Source organism: Nipponia nippon, unplaced genomic scaffold (assembly GCF_047370975.1).
Source record: "Nipponia nippon isolate SJK-2023a ecotype South Korea unplaced genomic scaffold, ASM4737097v1 scaffold_12, whole genome shotgun sequence".
Classification (NCBI taxonomy): Eukaryota; Metazoa; Chordata; class Aves; order Pelecaniformes; family Threskiornithidae; genus Nipponia; species Nipponia nippon.
The window spans coordinates 7,710,145-7,729,284 of record NW_028262313.1 but is presented as its reverse complement, the minus strand read 5'-3'; the positions used below and the strand labels follow the sequence as shown (position 1 = coordinate 7,729,284).

Below are 19,140 nucleotides of genomic sequence, written 5' to 3'. Positions count from 1 at the left end.
GCAGTTATTTAAATGCAATTAATATAACCAAGAGTTGATAAGGGAGCTGTCAAGGAGGGTTCAGTATGTGCCTTGGAAGAAGGAAATGACCTAGCAGAATACAGTATCCTTTGCTGGCGGAGATAGGAAAAATAATGACATAAATAAAACTGTCACTAAGAGTGCCCTGACATATCCATCATCCCACACACTTACACAGCTGCTGGTGCTAGCATGTACAGTGAAAACATCACAGTCAGAATTGCCAAAAAGAATAACATATAAATAATATATAAAGAATAACAGTGTAAGGGACACACTACAGTAAAAATAAATGGCCTTAACCCAAAAGCAGTAGCTATGAAGTAAAGAACGGAAATCCCATTGGAAGAGGACACGCTCATTAAGGAAAGTTTCCAAGAGTCCATGAACTGGATTCATGTCAGTCGTACACTATGAGACCTGGGCAAGGCTGAAAGTACCAGGACTGCTGAAAGATGCAGCTTCCAAGACGCAGAACAGATCCAAAAGTAGTAAATCTGGCTTTGGACACTTTAGTCAACAAAGTCTTAAGGCACACAGCAGAGGAATCAAGCAACAGAGTTTCCTAGGAGACAGCTAATACAAAGCAGCACCATGAATGAGGGGAAGATGTTCTCACCTGCAAAGTTTTCACTCTTCCAGGCATATTTTCCTGGGACAACATGTCACCTGCCACATTTCCTGCTGCAGACTCAAAAATGAAGACACTGTCATGGGACAAGGCTTTGCTTCCCATGCTTCCTTTGGGCCTAGGAAGGAAGGAAGAGTGGTCAATGCACTGGGTACAGCCCTCCAACACTTCCCTGCACTACTTCACCAGGGCAGAGGGATCATAAAGAGGCCAGGGTGGGATGCATCTCACTTAACTTCAGATTTCTCCATGTTAGCTGTCTAAGGTAGTCACTGCTAGCTCCTTTTATACTCAGAAGGGAGGGAGAAACACTTTTTAGGATGCTGATCGAATGCAGGTGTCCCTTTTTAGATGTACTCAGCATCTGCATTGAACACACAGGGCAGTCTCTGGACTAGAGAGGGAGTCCAGGGTGATTAGGTCAGATGCTGAGATTTAGTTGGATGCATGCCACCCTGAGAGACGTCTACAGCGCAGAGAGGGGTGACAGGAGTCCCCTGCCCTCCTTTGGTGGGAATGTGCCTAGCATGAGACATTCAGGCTACAACCTTTGCAGCCTGGCGCGTGTCATACCTGCCAAAGATTGTGGATTATTTTTCCCCTTCTTACAAATGCTGGCAGAAAATGTAATTCCACTACATAACAAACTTGATTCAAATCCTGTCAGGTCCAGCAATAAAAACAGTTCTGTTCACCTGTATCATGAACATTGCCAGATCCCAAGCATATTAAAAAATGTAGATGGGACAAGTGTCCATGGCAACAGTTACAAATCACAGCCAAGTTAAAGTACCCAGGTAAGATATCCCTGCTCTGCTTCTGTGCTCACTGGGTGTTCAGCTGTTAACTGAGTTGTAATCGACTGAGATTGATTGGGGTTGGGCTATTAGGTTGTGCAGGGTGAATTTTGCACTTGGGTGGCACAACAAGGAAGGCTCCAAATCTTTTATTCACCAAGTTCCACCAGCATAGGCAGGCACTGTATGTACATTACTTTGTCCAAAAGCCCACAGGGATGGCCTCTACCAGGATTTCATTCTAGCACTTAACTGGAAAACAACAGAGAATACTCTCGTGCTGTTGGCTGCCAGCCTTGTAACCCACAAGTTACAAGGATTCCTTGGCTCAGCTGCCATGTAGGCAATGCTCATTGCCTCTGAAAGTTTGACTCTGGGTAACGGGGGAAGATTAGGAACAGAACCCTGACAAGAAAAATCCAGTAAGTCTAACACTCTTCTGCAAGAAAATAAAATAGAAGACGTCTCTGCTATTTGCCTAACCCCAGATTCCCTCTTTATTTAGAAGAAAGCCCTGAAAGACTGTGAACTTTCATAAAGTAAATACACCACACAAAAAATCTCAAACAAGTGACTCTCCTCCTGCCTCTCCCTTCTTTACATCTCTGGAGACAGCATCTCCTTTGTCTGCTTGACTAACCCTCCTGTTGCCCCAAAGGTGTAGTCAATCAGTATACAGTTACGGCGAGTCTCACAGTAGGGCAAAATAATTTTGCTCTATGTTTATGTTGTGTCGAAGACAATCTGAGCTCTTTCTCTCACAGCACAGTTCAGAGTTCATGCTTCCTCCCATTATATGTAATAGATAATGTCTGTGCTAGCTTATAGGACAGCAGTTCTACACACAAGTAAAGCACTTGCCTTATTTCATCATTAGAGTGAATGAAGCCATTCCATCTTTTTGTGTGTTTGATTTTAGAGTCCTTTTCAGCATGAAAGACACTCTATATGGGCAAGACATAATTTTACTGCCTTCAGAACGAGTGTCATGCAACTTTTACTGACTGTAATGTATATTCATTATTAGTTGGCATATTTTATTTACTGCAAAGAATGCACATGCATTAGGATGCATTAACCTTTTTAATGGGGGATCTCCTCACTTCCGTTACTTGGAATTCTTTAGCAATAAGAGCTGAGGTTTTCTTGTTCTTGAGACTGCCAGTACAAGATGTTTCTTTCTTTCTCTCTCTGCATATGTATCATATGTGTTTCCAAGAGAATTACGGTATTTTTTTCTGGCAGTCACAAAAAGAACATTGGATTAAATATAGAATTAACTGCAGCTTTAGTACAGATGAGTCTCTTATGTGCAAATATACATTCATGTGTAATTCCAGGCAGTGTATTTATATTTGCGCTGAAGCTAAAGATGCACTGTTAGCTAAACCCCCAGATGTTTTAGCCACTGTATCTCCACAGTGATTTCCCTATACAAATGCTCAATTCATTCATGTGTAGCAACGCTTGAGCTGCCATGACTGAGGAAATGATGGGACTCTACAGCCAGCAATAAAGCTGCTCCTAAACTCATCGTGGCCTGTGCTATCTTCTACTTCTTATTGCTGCAACCCCTCTCCTTTTATTAGTGTTTGAGGTAGGGGGAAGAAAGGTGACACAATTCCTTCAGGCAGCCACTCTCTCAAAAGCAACTGCAGCCTGCCAAAGGAGTGAGTGTTCATTACAAAGACCAGGACAATTTTACATATTGTCCCAGCAGTTTTTCCTGCTCAAAGCTTTTTAACTGGAGCAAGACTATTTGGGACCCGATTTTCCTCTATGTAAGGTCTTTTATCGTTTTGATGATACAGACAGGAAGTCGTCCACGGCACATGCTTTAACTTTGCCGTCAAGATTTTTCCATTTCCATTCAAAACTCATGTCTCTCGGAAGGTAAAGAGGCAGTGGCATATAATGCTCCCCTCCCCTTCACAGATGCCCAATCCCATTGCTTCCCGACAGCCCCTTGACATCTGGGCACATCCCCTTGGCTGTTATAAGAAGCATCTGGCACATCAGGGGGGTTTGGTCTCTGGTTAGTATTCAGAAAAGTTAAATTTTAAAAAGATTACATGGTTAAAAAAAAAAAAAAGAAGGAAAAAAAAGAAAACCAGTGCTTCTGCCTCAAGAACAAACAAACAGCACCATTGTTCTAGGATTGGTTTTGATACTCTGCATGCCAGAAATTGCAAAGCTCAGGGCCCTGCTATAAACCCTTCACAAGCTGTATTTCCACTGGCTTTCAGGATCAGGTTTTCCGAAGGATTATGTTGTTCAGTCTCTCTAGGTACTTACAAAGTGTGCTTATGCCATGCACTGTCTGGACATGATAGGGTTTTCAGGTAGCACAAACATATCTAATTTTTTTGGATAGTCCATCTAATCCTATCTCTAAAGGAAAAAACAGAAGGATTTTACTCACTTCCTGATCTCTGATCTTGCAAAACAGTTCATGATCACTGGAGGATAGCACTGAGGTAAAGAGCAATTGGACTTGAAGTACTTGGTTATGGGCAAGAGAAAGAGTTCGCACCCATACTGCCTCTGGAGCAGACAGCTGATTTTAAGACAGATCCCTCCTATGTGCTGATGGGGTAAGCTGAGTCACTCTAATTCCCCTTACCCCAGGGGGACTGGTGGTGTGGTCACTTACTCTGTTGCTGCTATGCTAACAAACAAAATAAAGAGATTGTTGTTTCATTCCCAGATCATTTCCATGATGCAGTTGCATAAACACAACAGAGAGAGCGGGGAAAGGTGGGGCAAGAAGGAACAAGCACCCATGAGAAAGTAACATCTATAAGCTGTTCCACCAGGAGAAATGTAGTGTCCAGCTCCACCAAATGCCTTATTTGATGATACAAAGCATTTGGCAGCAATGCCGATTTCAGCATGTCCCACTCCAGTCACCTATTCACACCCTCTGACAGTGTCACACCCCTCCAACGTCCCCTCCAACAAAACACTGCAAACCATAGGATGTGGCCGGTGTTTTGTCACACTTCGTCAATCTGCAGCTCCACAACCCGAGGCCTAGGGTAATCCAAAGAGAGGCCTGGCTGAGTAGCTAACAGGGGAGTGCAAGGATGATGGGGAGTTGGAAAAGAGCCAAATTATAGGTTGCCAGATTGTGAGAGACATAGCCACATTCAGTGGGTTGTCGCACCTGAGATTCAGTCAGAGACAAGCAATGGAAGTGCTGTGTAGCTTGATGGTCTAAGGTTATCAGTGAAGCAGTGTTAGCAGTGCAAGCTAATAGCTTGTATTACACTAACTGAAAAAAGGACAAGTTTTTGAACTAACATCATTCAGGGATCTGAGAATTGCTCCGGACACACCTTAAGGACTCACAAACCACACTCACATGCACAGCCCTTCAAGGGTAGCCGACACAAAACTAGAGGCCTCCAGTTGTTATCTATACCTAAATGGCTACATAAGAAAGTTAAGCAGCAATCTCATAGTGATAATACACCAAAAATACTTCTTTCCCTTTACCCCAGGCATGACGGAGGGCACCATTTATGCTAAAAACCAGCAACTCAACCTCACGTGTATTCTCCCTACTAGCACTACTCAATCATCATCCTCTTGTAAAGTTGCTGCTGATCAGACCTTCCAGGACAGATTTCAAACACTAAAACCAATCAAAACAATACGGGCTATCTGCAGTTTTAGACTGAGGTTGGATCACCCCTGCCCCTGGCTGCCCTCCCCCTCCTCTCCAGGCTGGCTTTTGAAGACTAGCAAAGAAAGAGGAAATTCCTGTAATTCCTTCATGAGCATTAGGGCTTGTTTTGCACAAACTTGGACAGAGGTTGCTCCTAAGGGGCCAACTCATGCTTTCATCCTCCTGCTGTGAGAGGTCCGCTTTTATTTATTTATTTTCCTTCCCCACCAGCTTACCCAGCCTCCTTCGGTGAATGAAGTGCAGTAGTGTCGAGCACAGAGATGCTGACATCGCTGCTGGACTGGCTAGGTTTTAAATTACTCTCCCCCCTGGGAGGTGGAGGCTCTTTCCTTTTCTTCTTGGCAAAGAAGTTCTTGAAAGTCTGAAATTTGGATTTTTTCTTTCCTGCAACATGAGAAAAATGAAAATTTATGGAAGTTGGAGGTGTTGCTTAGCTTGGAGAATGTTATCTCTTAAATTCTGGAAGAAGCCTCAAAGCTAGAACAGCCCATTCAGTTTTAGTCAGCTCCTCTGTAAATAATTCAGTGCTGGACTCCAGTGAAAGGTGAAGCTGCAGTTCTTACATTTGCTGCCTATAAAGCAGCACTGGCATTAAGCTGACAATAGTGGTGCCTACTTAGGTTCCAGTTTATGAAAAATACACCTTATATAGAGAATGTATCTACCTACAACTGAACAGTGGTCATGCCAATCGTACTTGATATATTTTCAATAAAAACATTGATGTTAATGTCTAACTCTTATTGTTCTTTACTTAGCTCAGTTTAGTTCTGCTTTCTCTTTACTCAGTGCTGTAAGGAGACAACACCTGAAGGATATTCAACATTTGGCAAAAAGACTGAAACTGGCAAAAGAATTTATAAACTCTAAAACCAAAATATCTGTTTCCACATTAAACCACTGCCCCAAAATAAAATCAACAACTCCTCCAAGGACAATGGAGAAAACTTAAATTAAGACACTGCCCTGCAGGACATGAAACCCCCAAACATAGCAGCCCTAAGAACACAATTAGAAAACTGTTAATCTGATTTCAGATTTTACATTGTCCAAATGAAAAGAAATACAAAAAGAACACAATAAACCATACAAAACACCACTGACTTCTCTCATTTTTAATAACTTAAGATACTTTAACATTCTTATTTATATTTTCTTTCAGCACACAAGTGCTGCATTTTGTCATTCACCCTTACACTGAGGGATCAGTTTGGAGTGGTTTGGACCAAACTATTGTACTAAGACCCCTGTGATTGACTTAAATACATATGCAGAGCAATAACATCACTGCATATCTGAGCCAAATTCATTGTTCAATTAATACTTTACAGCAGTTGGCATAATAAATGCCCACAGCTGGAGGATTCCTTCATAAGCAAGGCATTATTTCCACACAGCTATTGTCTTCCCCCAGCAATGATTTAGTCGGCAATGCTCTGTCTCAACGTGTGCCCTGTACGTGTAGGGATCTCTGCCAATGGGCCTTATCTGGGCTGAAACTGTGCCACCGCACATCTGCATCAGACAGTAACCACTTTGAGAAATAAACAATGATACTGAGATCTACTCACCCTGTCTCCTCCCTGCTCTCAAGACCAGTGCCAGCACCATGCATCAGGACATACAAGGATGCTGCTACACTGTCTGGCATGGTCGGACGGAACGGCTACCTCTCTGCAGAGCAGTAGCAGCCAGGGAAGACCTGCACATTGCTTTTCAAGTGACTTGGCCTGTCACTGAGACCAAATTATTGTTCAAAACATGTAGAGCAAAACTATATACGGAGTCCCACTCATCTGAATAATAATGGGATGTGGCGCTCCTATGGAGGATTTATCAGCGGAAGACCTTTCTATCTTCCACTGCTGCTTATCAGGCAGTAAGTGAATGAGATAGTCACAGAAAACATACAGGTTATATTGCCTGACCCAGAGCACAATGCTGACCGGAAAGGTTTTCGATTTGTTAAGACTCTCACGGGGCTCAATGAGTTTCATGCTGCACCCATAGCAAGAACTGGTAAGAGAAGACAGGTCACACAGCAACCACAAGACCATAGTGCCTCCCAAATAAAACAAGCGTGTTGGGTGTCCTTTAGAGAGTCTTTAGAAAGGCCTCCCTACCACTACTGCCATTCATATCAGCAACTAGACAACATATATGGCATTCTCCCAGGAAACTTGTCAAAGCTGAGTTGGTTTCTTTTAGATGAGCAAAACAAAAGATTAAAAAGTTTCATGAAAGCAGTGCCCCAAAATTACCAATTCAGCAATGTCTGCTAACACAGTCCAATGACTCAAAGAACAAAATGGCAGACTTTGCTATATGCAGAGAGCTCTGAAACTTAAAGGCAGCCTAAATGAAAAACAAGGACACTGTCATGTACACTGGTCAGCAGACAGTGGTATGGACAGAAAGCAAGTTTGATTCTAGTGCAAGTATTACTGATAAGCTTAAGTAGATGCTGGTATTTCCAGAGAACCAGGGGAATGTTTAAAATAAACAAAAAAAAAAACCCACAACACAATTACAACAAAAAAAGAAGTGCTCCTAAGGACACTTAAAAGAAACAGACATAAGCCCTACCACAAAGGATAACATTGCCAAGGTACTACTCCAAAGACTTGTCTAGATCAGAAGCAGTGTTAACTTTAGAATGGAGCCCATGGAAAGGATTTGCAAACACTGCCAATGAGTAAACCTCAGCTGGCACGGGACAACACTTGGGTATCATTGTGCAACGGAGAGTCCTCTGATGCAGGCACATCACTTACTTCGGTGCCTTCTCTAGCCTCTAATTTATCACTGATGTGCAGGGCACACCCCTCCAGCAATAATTCCTCTTCAGCCGCACTCTGCACAGCTGCATGCCTTCAGCTGTTTCAGATGAATGAGCAAACTTTCCCTGCAGTTCCAGAAGATGGGCACTTGCCATATTATTACACAAAATAAGATAAAATCACTACTAGACACTTAGTGCTGCACGCAGATGAAAACTGTGGGACTGCTCTATGTGAGAGCGTTTGGCAATAAAGACGCGGTTCAGAAAGACTGTGTTCATATTCGTTTCCTGCTGCGAACAGTTGCGCGCTGGTTTCCCACACCGTTAAAAGGATGCCACATTTAATTTAAAGGTGCCTACATTTCAGTGCACTGTGAAGTAGCCCCCACCATATCACTAAATTGGTAGAGTGCTCTATGATACTTGAACTAATAATATACAAGAGGATCTTATTACTTAAAATGGAAAAAATTCATTGCATAATGGAAGTCCAGTCAAAGCAAGAAGAGAAAATCCAAGCTCAGACAACTATGTCTATTTCCCCTTCACCCACTGATGAATAATGACTCATGATTTTTTAATTCCCACAGTTAACAATCTTCAATTTTATGGCATTAAAAATAAAAGATTAAATTTAAAGGCTACTGCCCTAAAAAGCAAAAGCCTTCCCAAAAATAAGTTGCTTATACTAACTATGATTTAGCCCACTATAACAGAAAAGGAGCAGGAGTAAGCATTTTGCTTTCTCTGTAAAGTTTATTCTCTATTTTTTACTGTTTGCGTACTGCCTGTTTCACTGTTTCTCCTGTGCACAGAGAGAATTAATGCATGTCTTTCTGCTCTTTGCATGGTTCTTCCCTGTAACAAGATAGAAGAGAAAAAGATGCTTTTTCCAGTGCCAAATTGAGACTGTAAAAAGCATAGGGAACATCTGATTTGGGAGCTCAATTATCATATTTAAATTAAACAGTTAATTTTGGGATCTTCTATGCTCTCTGACTTCCTAAGGTGCATTCGGGACACATTTTCCATTTTTTCCTCAAATCCAAGGACTGGATACTTTCACCAATAAAAACACATGATAAAAAAAACCCACAGACAAGATTCTCAGAAAATACCATGATTCTGGCTTCATTAAAAATACCTGATATTGCGAGAAAGGCAATTAAATCATGGAATTCAGTAAGGCTAACATTGGGTGCTGACAGTTTTTGGACAGTGACCTGGTTACTGCCATCAAGAATGAGCAGCATGCACTGGAAGCCCTCTACTAGTAGTCAGACAATAAGGTAAACCTCAATAAATTAATCTACTTGACTAGACTGTTTAAGCTGGGAATTTTAGCCTCCTGGAGCCTTTACATCACAAGCCTATTAAAGCTACGAAGAGGAAGAGGTGAGGCAATCCTACGTTACATGGGAAGTACACGAAAGATCCTAAAATGGCCTTACCCAGGTCCAGTTAAGTGCCTCTTGAATACTTCAGCAATAGCACAGCAGCCTTTCACTTTTTAAAATTTTGGTTCAGTTAGAGACAGAAATATTCCTGGTGGGTTTAGAGCCAAGACTTAAGACAGCAAGCCATCTCCTGCCTTCCCTGTCACCCGGGTCAGATTTTGATCCATTTTCTGAATATTCTAGTGAACCCGAGCACAAAATTTGCATGCATGGGTTTCACACAAGTTCACCAGTGTGCCATGGATAGCACTGGACTATGTGATAAACTAGATTATAAATTTAAGAAACCAGCCACTGCTGAGCATCCATCATTACACTTTCTTCACCCCTATCTACCTGCTATGTAGAGTTCAACTAACAGTCACTTTGCCATTTGCTTCTCTCTTCTACCAATATTTTGATGGTGGCAAATGTATTTCTAAAGGATAAAGCAAGACGACCTCTGAAACACAAACATTTAAGACGATTGCGAGACATTAGCCAAAGAAAAGAAAAAAAATCAAGTGATATGACAGCCACTTCTCCTGAAATGCCTCAGCCATGATGCTATTCTGCATATTCACCTATCTCCTCAAGAATAGCCTGAACACTGGCAAAGGCGATTTCCTTTAATTAAGACAACTCTTTGGCATAAGTAAGGTACTTTCCTTTCTTGCCTATTATTCCATTTCCTCAGGGCTGTTTGCATCAGCCCATGCCACTAGATTAAAGAAAAACCAACAAATGGTTGTCTGTGGCCAGAAGCAGAGAATGAGGCTGTAGTGGGGGTACTGATACAGCTCCCACAGACAGAGGCTGGCTAACAGGCTCAGCTCCCAGCTCTGTAGGATCCATTAAAGCAGGCACAGCAATCAAGCTCTAATGACCCGTTTTTGAAAATCCAAGCCAGAACTGGAAAAGAATATCCTCCATTAGGTTACGACCCTCGAGTACTGCACATTAAAAGATCCTTCCCGTAATACTGCCAGCTGACAAAACCACACAGTATTTTTTTTATGCTACAAAAACCAAAATAACACTGCAAAACAAGTCACTACAGACACCCCAACTTGAAGAAAATAAATCTTGACTTCCAAATCAGCTATACATTCAGCAAACAACTGCTTACCTGTGCACTCTTCAACCGTCTCTCCTGTTTCAGGTGACTGTGTGACCTCTGTTGGCCCCGTAGCCATGATATAGTCACTGAAATAGAGATGAAAGCATCAGTTAATTTTAGTCCACCTTCCCAGCAGAATATGGTGCCACCCAGCATGAAGAAAGAACATGGCTGGATCCTTTCTGAAACTGCATAACCCAAATGCTTATCACAAACATGGCTTGCACACTTTTTTGCACTTCAACCACGGAACTTTTCCTTGTTTTTTCCGTAACACTTATTTCTCCAGCCAAAACTAACAAACCAATCTAATTTCTTGCCAGTACCTCTTTCTTCTTAGGAAACCAGGATCAAAGTTTGCATTAATGAAAGATGTCATTAAACTTGCTCAGCAAAGATTGTAATGCTTCCCAGTCTCAGAATAATGAACCTTTATGATTGCTTTTTGCTAGAGAGCGACAGCTCCATACTACTGTAAAAAACACCTTAAGTAAGTGCTCTGCTGCCGAGGGTTCATGTATTACAGTGTCCTCACAGCAGGCACCAGGCTAATCTGTCAGCGTTATTAAAATTAGTTAAGCATCAGCACTGAAGCATCATCCTAGGCTATGCTACATTTGTGGAAGCCAATAGATCAAATTTATTTTGGATCCAGTGCAATCAGCTTTTAGCCACAAGCTTTGAAACCTTATCGCAAGCAGGGCTATTGATCAACCAAATTAGCTGATGGCATCATCTTCCTCCCTGATGAAAACAAAAGTTCAGCCTAGTTTTAAGATCATTCAACGTTAACTGGCTCCACTTTGTATTTTCCAAGACTCCTAAATGGGTGTCTGTCAGAGACAAAGGAATTAAGCAGCAGACCACAAGAGTTACAGTACAAATGTCAAGCAACAATGGAAATGTGACAGTTTAGCAGGGCAGCTCATAAATACTGTCCTTTGTTATGGAAGACATCTAGGTGATACATTTACATACTTAGCAGTTCCAATATGCTGTGTCAGGACTTAAAGAGTAAGAAATCTTTACAAACAAATGAAAATACCCAGAAGTAAATCCTGCTCCCTTTTCTGCATAGACCTCATCTAATAATTTTCCACCTCAAAGTGGTTTAACAATACTGCCAAGTGAAGTATCTCAACAGCAAGCAAGATTATGATTCTGTACTGATTTGGCCAATCAGTAAACTATTCTATTCCTTCTGTATCACTGACACATTCTGTAATCTGTCACGCCCAAAAGCACTGGGACTTTCCTATGAGCCCACATCCTCAAATAACCTTAAAAGATAAAGTGCACAAAATGGGGCAATGGGACTGTCAAAAAAAAAAAAAAAAAAAAAAAAAAAAAAAAGGAGCAGACCACGGAGGTGAAATAGGCAGGGCTCCCGCGAAAAAACAGACCGCGGCACAAGGTTTCCCTGTACTGGCCACACAGATATGCAAACTGCCATGCTGCTGAACTGTAGGTAGAAATGGAGGAGACAGACTGCGGTTTTCTTCTGTTTTATAACAGATCATCTGTGAGCAGTGAACACAGGAGCACGTTAACATGCTGTAGTTGCAAACAATCTCATCTCAACTTGCCAAAAACCAATGAAAAAGTTATTGCAGCGACCAGGACTGATTATACCTTTTGTAAATAAGATGCACTGAGGATGTTTTTGAAACAATTGTTAGACAATATTGAGAAGCAACAAAAAAATAAGACTTTTAAAATTTTCCCTTTTGGATGATCATAACCATTCAACCCTTTTTTCCCCATGTCTCAATTATCCATTAAAATGTCTGCATTTCCTGCATATTTTGATTAAAGTGGTCATCAGCAGACTTTCTCATAGACTCTTTCTCTGTATTAAAAAGAAATCCTGTTCCAATTTTCCCCCTCAACTTTATACACCATGCATGTTGATTATGTTAGATTTTTCTTGAGGGAAAGGGAAATACATTTGAAATAAAACATCAAGAAAGCACTCAACAAATTTACAAGGACAAACTGGCAAGTCCCCAGACTTGAGCTTATTTTCACAGACTGTGAATGGGCCTGACATTTGGCTCATTTAGACTTCTAACTTCTGCTTTGCCCACCTCAATAAAATCAAAGCAAGAGAAAATGCTGCTTTCAGATCCAGCTTTGTTTTCACCAGCTCTACATTTATTTAAATTACTCAGTCATCTCAGCTGCTCACTCAGAATCCTTCCAGCCTTTGGAGATATTTTGACTGCTGTGTTTATTACAACTGCAAGCATTTATTTCCAATTGGTATATCTTTTATACAAGTAGAACTATAATTGCAAAGCAGTTCAGCTCCGAGGCAGTCTCTTCACAGTCTAATCAGCCTCTGCATTAATTCAATTTTATAGCTGAGTTCTCTGGGGCATATGGAGGTCAAGTGTCAATTGCAAGGGCGCATCGGTTGTTTGCAAATGTGCCCCATTTAGGACCTAATGGTTTGGTGCCTTTGTATACATCATCACAGTATCATCTTTTTCCAGTGAACTGAACAGTGACTTGAGGTGAGGGAAACCATCACAGATTTTTCCAAGCTTTAAGTTAGCAAGTATTTAAATGACAAGAAAAAAAAATATATTTACAGCAATGTGTAAGTTCCACCATCAAAGCTTGGTGACATACCCGAAGGAAAGTCAGCAATCAGACGACACTTAGACTTCAAATTCTGGTGGCAGCGAGTTGTACTTTACAGAGAACAGCTAGCAAATGTTTTGAGCAACAAACCCTAGCCTGGAGATCAATGTAATGGAAAAAATGAGGACAAAACCCCATCAATACAAATACATGTGAGCGCACAGGCATTAACTGGTCGAACGTTCAGACATTCACCACTTCCAGGCCTTAACGACAGCTGACAGACGCAGTGCCAGCATGTATCAATACCGTGTACGTTCAGTTCAATCAGCTGTACTAACCATGTGCACCCTGTGAGCTTTCCCAGAGCATTACGCCATTAGAGACAAAGTTTTAAACAAATACTGTATGTGTATCGATTTTTAGCGATAAAAATACCAGGTTAAATAAATGGCCTTCTGAAGCAGTATTTCTGTTACTCTTCAGGCTAGGAGATGCTAGAGGATAGCTGGGAGAAGGAGCTCACAGAGGGACGGAGACTGTCTCCTCAGTGGGGGAGCAGTCAAGGCAGAGCAGCAGCAGATTGATAGCTATGGCTGGCCAAGGTAGTAGAGTTGTCAAGTCCCAGCTACTGTTTGCTTTCCACTAGAAGTGGAAGAGTGGGCACATTTCCCCAGCCTACAACTTTCTGATCATGTTCTTAATCCTCTCTCAAACAGCATTTGCAATCCCTGCATACTCACAGGCCTCCTGCTGCAGAGGTACGGCACAAACAAGATGCTGAGTCTCTGCTAGACACCTTAAAAGCCAGGCCTGGCCCTGCCCTGTGAGCCCACTGCAGCAATTCTTGTGTAAGGCCATGGAAAAGACTGAAAACTTACTGGGAGCAGCAGGAATTACTACATGGTGTTCACCTCTCCTTGCACAGGACGATGGGCTGGATTATTACACCTATGAATTAATGAATTACTTGCAAACAGTGAAGTGGCTTCCTATACAGATGCAATCACAGCAATAAACCTGACATTACTAGACCCTATTTGCATTGCCAGGGTGTATTTTAAAGCAATAAAACTCCTACAAAGTTGCAGGGCTTGCTTTACTTTCAAAGCAAGCAATGGGACCTAGTTAGCAATCATCACTACCCTTACCTGGTTTGATGACTGAGATCTAGGCTCCCTGCTATCCCATACAAAACTTCCATTAATAACCTTACTGTGCTGCATTCATTTGGAGCATTTCAACTCATTAAAGGAACTAATGAGTCTTAAGAGAAAAAAGAAATCTCCAGGAACAGGAAAAAAATCCTTGTCTCCCTTTTACAAACCGGGGAAACTGGACAGATATTTGGAGTGCTCTACGGGAGGGCAGTGATAGGGCAAAAGAAGTCCCAGGGCTGTATTCTGACCATTCCCTTTTCCCAGCTAAGTACATTACTGAATATGTACATCATGGGGTGGTGGGGTGGTGGAATGCTACAAGAAGAAAAGACAATTCCCTCTCACTGCTTGGTTTGTGTATTTAAGGACTCCTGGGAAGTTAACATTGTACAGGACTCAAGTTTTCTGCATTTAACAAAGGCCCAAGACAAACAGAAATGCTTTCTGCTCAGCCTCAGAAAAGGGACACAGCCTCCTTGCTGTCTCTCCGGCGGAGCAGAAGACATGGACACTGCACAGCAAGCAAGCTCCTACCCCACCTTTAGTGTTTCTTCAGCTTCAGCCCCATGTTTCTGTATAAGCATTCCAGAAGGCCTTATGACAGAGAGATCAAAGGAGATGCTGAACCCTGAACAGCCTCTTTCCTAACAAATAAATGCTCGAGGAAATAAAGACTCAAGAATACGAGGCACTGCATTCAGTTAGCATATTCATAGCCTATAGAAGACAGACAATGGCAAGCAGCCAAGAGAAAGAGGTGAAATTTTTGCCTGGAGCTTTTAAAGACCAATTTCCTTCAGGCTACAAAAATTATTTGAAATTGAGCTTATGCTGCAGATTTCAGGACACATGCTTTGCACAGCAAGATGGATCAGCGCAGGGAAACGCATGCCTCTCGTCTGGTCCTCTAGGCCACCACCCTGCAGCCAGCCTCCCCCCAGAACAAACATCAAGCTACTGCAGGACCTCAGAGAAAGCCCCTCTATTTCTCCTGAGCACCAAGTTTCAAAAAAACACAGAAAGCGGGATGCTTTAGTATTCAGATTACATTCTGCAGCAAAAGGTGACTGACAGGTTAAGTTTTTACTGTGTCTTATTAAAGCACATTAGAGGACTTTGTTCTGACAAAATGTGGCTGATTGCTTTCCTCTCTGGGAGCCCTACAAGCTAGCTATCAATGAACTAGTTAATCCAATGACAGTAAACGAAGTAAAGTTTACCCTCTGCAATTCCACAGAACAGGATTTTCAGAGTCAATCATAAAGCAACAGCAGAGCCAGCAAGATTTCTATTCAATTTTCACATCCCTTGAGCATATCAGAAACTCAACAAACAAAGCTCCCTTTGCTCTCCATGCAACGAGCTGAGCAAACTGCGCTTCAAGGTCCACGTTCAGGGAACGTGCTGAATAGCGTGGGATCCCACAAACAACTTTGCTGAAACAGGGTACAACCCAAAATGACAGCAGGAACTGGGATCTGACCTTGCACAGATGATCCCATTGTACTCTTCTAGAGTGTAGTGTTTCTAGGATGAAATTCCCAGGTTTATTTGCCAGCCCCTAGCTGGTACGTCCCTTGCCAGCTCATGACTGCTTTAGGCAGGCATAAGAGAATAGCACAAACAGCAGTTTACATTAGCGCCCTCACGACTGCCTCCACTGATAACAGTGAGGGAAGGAGTTTACAAAGTTAATGAATTAACTCTTGTAATTTTCATGGAAGAAAGGAGAGTTCAAGAAAGTGTAAGGTCCTTTTCCAAGGATCACAAATAATACAGCAATAGTAGCCAACAGAAAGTCTGGATAAGCAACTGGATAATATTTAATATCAATAAAATACTCTCCCCCAGGATCAAGTAGGGGGTCAGTATTCCCCATAGCAACAGACAACATTCAGCTCCTACCCTTGACAAGATATCCAGAGCAAACAACCATTCACGTAGAGATCTAGTCACAGCTTTCACATTTTACATTCAGACAACATCCCCTCACCACCCTCTGTCCCCACACCTTGGCTTCTCCACGAAGGCTTCCCAGAAGACAGGTCCCAATGTGCTGAACTCTTTTTACCTACAGTCTGCTCTGAGAAGCCTCTGTCTGACAGTGATTCTGAAGGATTTCTGCTATTCAGCAGTGCCTGAGGCATTATGTGCTGCCCTCCTAGTGAGTGTATGTGTAACACTAATGGAAAGCAGCTGGTGGGCTGAAGCCGACTTAAAAAAAAGTAACAGGAGGAAATGCCTTTCATACAGTCACACAGGCTCAGTCTGTAATTGTGTGAGAAGCCAGAAGGATAAGAAGGGGGAAGGGCAAATGAGACAAAAACATTCATAAGCTACTACAGAAAACAGTGGAAATGCACTCTGTTACCAGTCCAGGAACTGAGAGAGTACGTGCCTCGGTCCCCCGCGTCCTGCCCCATCTCCACAGACTCACACCCTCTCAGCAGTCACGCCATTCGCTAAATCATTGCAGAACGGTCTCCCTGCACATGGGGACACGACCGCAGCATACCTACACAGACCTGTGTTACCTTAAACCTGAGGCAGGTACCAGTAGCAGAGCAGCTGTTAGTTTGTACTCCGCTCTTGAGGCCAAACTGAGGTCCAAGCTACCGTAGCTTTGCAGCACTTGGCACCCACGCCAGATAGATTAACCTATTTTGGACATGCCTCTTCAGGCTGCCCTCGTACACCTAATTACCCTGCAATGCTTATTAGCATGACCTTGTGTAGTTGCTGTCAGTGCGAGGATCTCCACTGCAAATTTGTCTGTTCAGACAATAGAGCAAATATCTGTTTGCCAAAAGCCAAGTAAAATGTTTCTGAATAGCCCATCCCTGATAATAATTTATCACATAGTTTTTCCAGTGCATTTTCTGGTCTGCAGCAATCAGGAGAAATATGACAGAACTTTGCTCCAGTCAAGACTGGCGCTAACATAGTCATGATCTAAGCACACGCAAGAGCTCAGCCAGTATTTTGGGCCCAGACTGCCTCCATTTTAAAGGAATGTACATTAAATGACCCGGTTGAATTGCTCCATTTGGCATTAGCATAGGAATAAGTCAGTGCTTTTCCCATGTAGTAATTCTTTTTCTTTACACGACCACACTGGGGAAATTTCAGGAAACAGCTGGAATGAGGATCTTCTTCCACTCTTCCTAAAAAGAAGTAAAAGAAGCAGCAGAGTCATCCAGCAACCGTGCTAAGGAGCTAGTACATTGCCAGCAGCAGGAGACACTCTCAGATCTACTTGACATGGATACATTTGGAGTAGTTGGGAAGGAGGGGGAGCGTGCATTTAAAAATCAACAAGGATGTAACCAAAGGCTGCCTTTGCCGGTTAGGGAGCTACACCCAGTAAGCATTACTGCCTTTGGAAACACTTTCAAGAGCAAAGCAACAGGAAATGTCAAGCCACTATCACTAAATAGCAGACATGCCCCATGCTAGCAGAGCCAAGATGTCAGGGAGTCAAGTAGGGGAACAAAAGTAAAGCTTACGGTCTCTGCCTCTTCATGTGGCAAATTCAACAAATATGCGCGATCTTCCATCCCAGACCTGGGTGGTGGGCATATTTGGCCACTGTTTTCTAGCTTGTGTGCATGCTTTTTACCCCCTCTCCAAACTCCTAATTAATTTTGTTCCACCTGTGGCCTCCCAGCATAAAGTTAGATGGCTGATATCTGACTTGCGGTGTGCAGAGCCCTGGGAGCCCACGGGCTGCTTCATGGGCATCAGCAAAAGGTAGCTAAGGAAAGGAATTTATCGTCAGCTGGCTTCAACAAGCTCTACAGGGGCTTGAAAAACTGCATGTCTGAGAAAACTCCATGGAAATTGCCAATATCTGCAAACTGCAAAGGTGACAATTATTAGTTTAGACAGTAAAATCTTTGAGACAGAGCTCATCTTTTAAACATATCCTAGCAGACGGAGACTACTGGGCTGGGACTTGGGAGAATTGCCTGATTTTCCTGGCTCTGTCACTGGATAACAGGGCGAATTACTGGATTGCTGACAGCAGCTGCGTTATTTATCACTCAGCCTTGAGTTTGTTTACCTGTGGAATGGAGCTGGTCACACTGAACGCCTGGAAAGCTTAACCAGCCCTGTGGAGGAGCTAAGCACTGCCTCCACTAAGGGAGACCAGCATGCTGGAATCAGGCCATTTGACACTGCTATCAAGTGCTACCACTACACAAAAGATAACAAAACCCATGCAATTTCGCAAGAGTAGCCCGCATATCTGCCATGCCCTTGTATTTGAGTCTCACACTGATTTGCAAGATCTTATTCTCACAACATGTGAAGAATCATTACATCCTGGGCCTGAAAGGAAGAGTCTGGAGACATTTTTACCAAATTAAGCTGTCTAATATTGCAGGGGAAATGAGGCTGAAACAATAGCAAACTGAACGCCAGAACTGAAACATGGGACTTTAGGCTAAAGCTTTCCTTTTTTTAAGGTTTTTCCAAAACAGTCACTTATCCCTCAATTTGTGGGTTAAAGAGCAGCTTAAGCATGGGAAAAAATAAAAATAATCTTCAGACAGATGAAACTTCCCAGGACATATTTCTTCCAAGAGGAGATAATATAGATATTTAATGCCCAAGAATTCAAAGCGCACCAAAAAAAAGGAGAGGCTAACAGAAATTTCCAGGGTGAACTGTATTACAAATTTTCACTCTGAAGATCAAACTGTCATAAAAACAGTCTGCCATCTTTTGGCTATAAGCGAGCAAATAAAATGCAGGCTTTGTGGTCTCAGAGGCTGCCTTTGGCAGGAAGCTCAGGAGATCTCTCTTCATGTGAAGTCCCAAAATCTAGATAGGGCAACATCTACTGCCTGTACACACACAAAAATAAAAACAAGGCCGGCTCCCTCCTATGTTGAAACATACTGTGTCTGGCT

At 42.4% G+C, this 19,140-nt stretch overlaps 1 protein-coding gene across 4 annotated transcripts in view; it reads right to left on the bottom strand.

Annotated features, from left to right (window-relative positions):
* KIAA1210 (KIAA1210 ortholog) overlaps nt 1–19,140 on the bottom strand; it is a 46,266-nt gene that overhangs the window by 19,999 nt on the left and 7,127 nt on the right. The window contains exons 1-4 of one of the 4 annotated variants that reach the window (XM_087748629.1): nt 16,236–16,373; nt 10,488–10,564; nt 5,356–5,524; nt 641–770 (exon numbers count right to left, since the gene is read on the bottom strand). In XM_087748629.1, the coding sequence (XP_087604755.1) occupies nt 641–770; nt 5,356–5,524; nt 10,488–10,554 (366 nt within the window). In that variant the 5' untranslated portion in view covers nt 10,555–10,564; nt 16,236–16,373. Of the gene's footprint in view, nt 1–640; nt 771–5,355; nt 5,525–10,487; nt 10,565–16,235; nt 16,374–19,140 lie in introns of those variants that run through there. The other 3 variants (XM_087748628.1, XM_087748631.1, XM_087748632.1) reach the window with 3 other exon arrangements.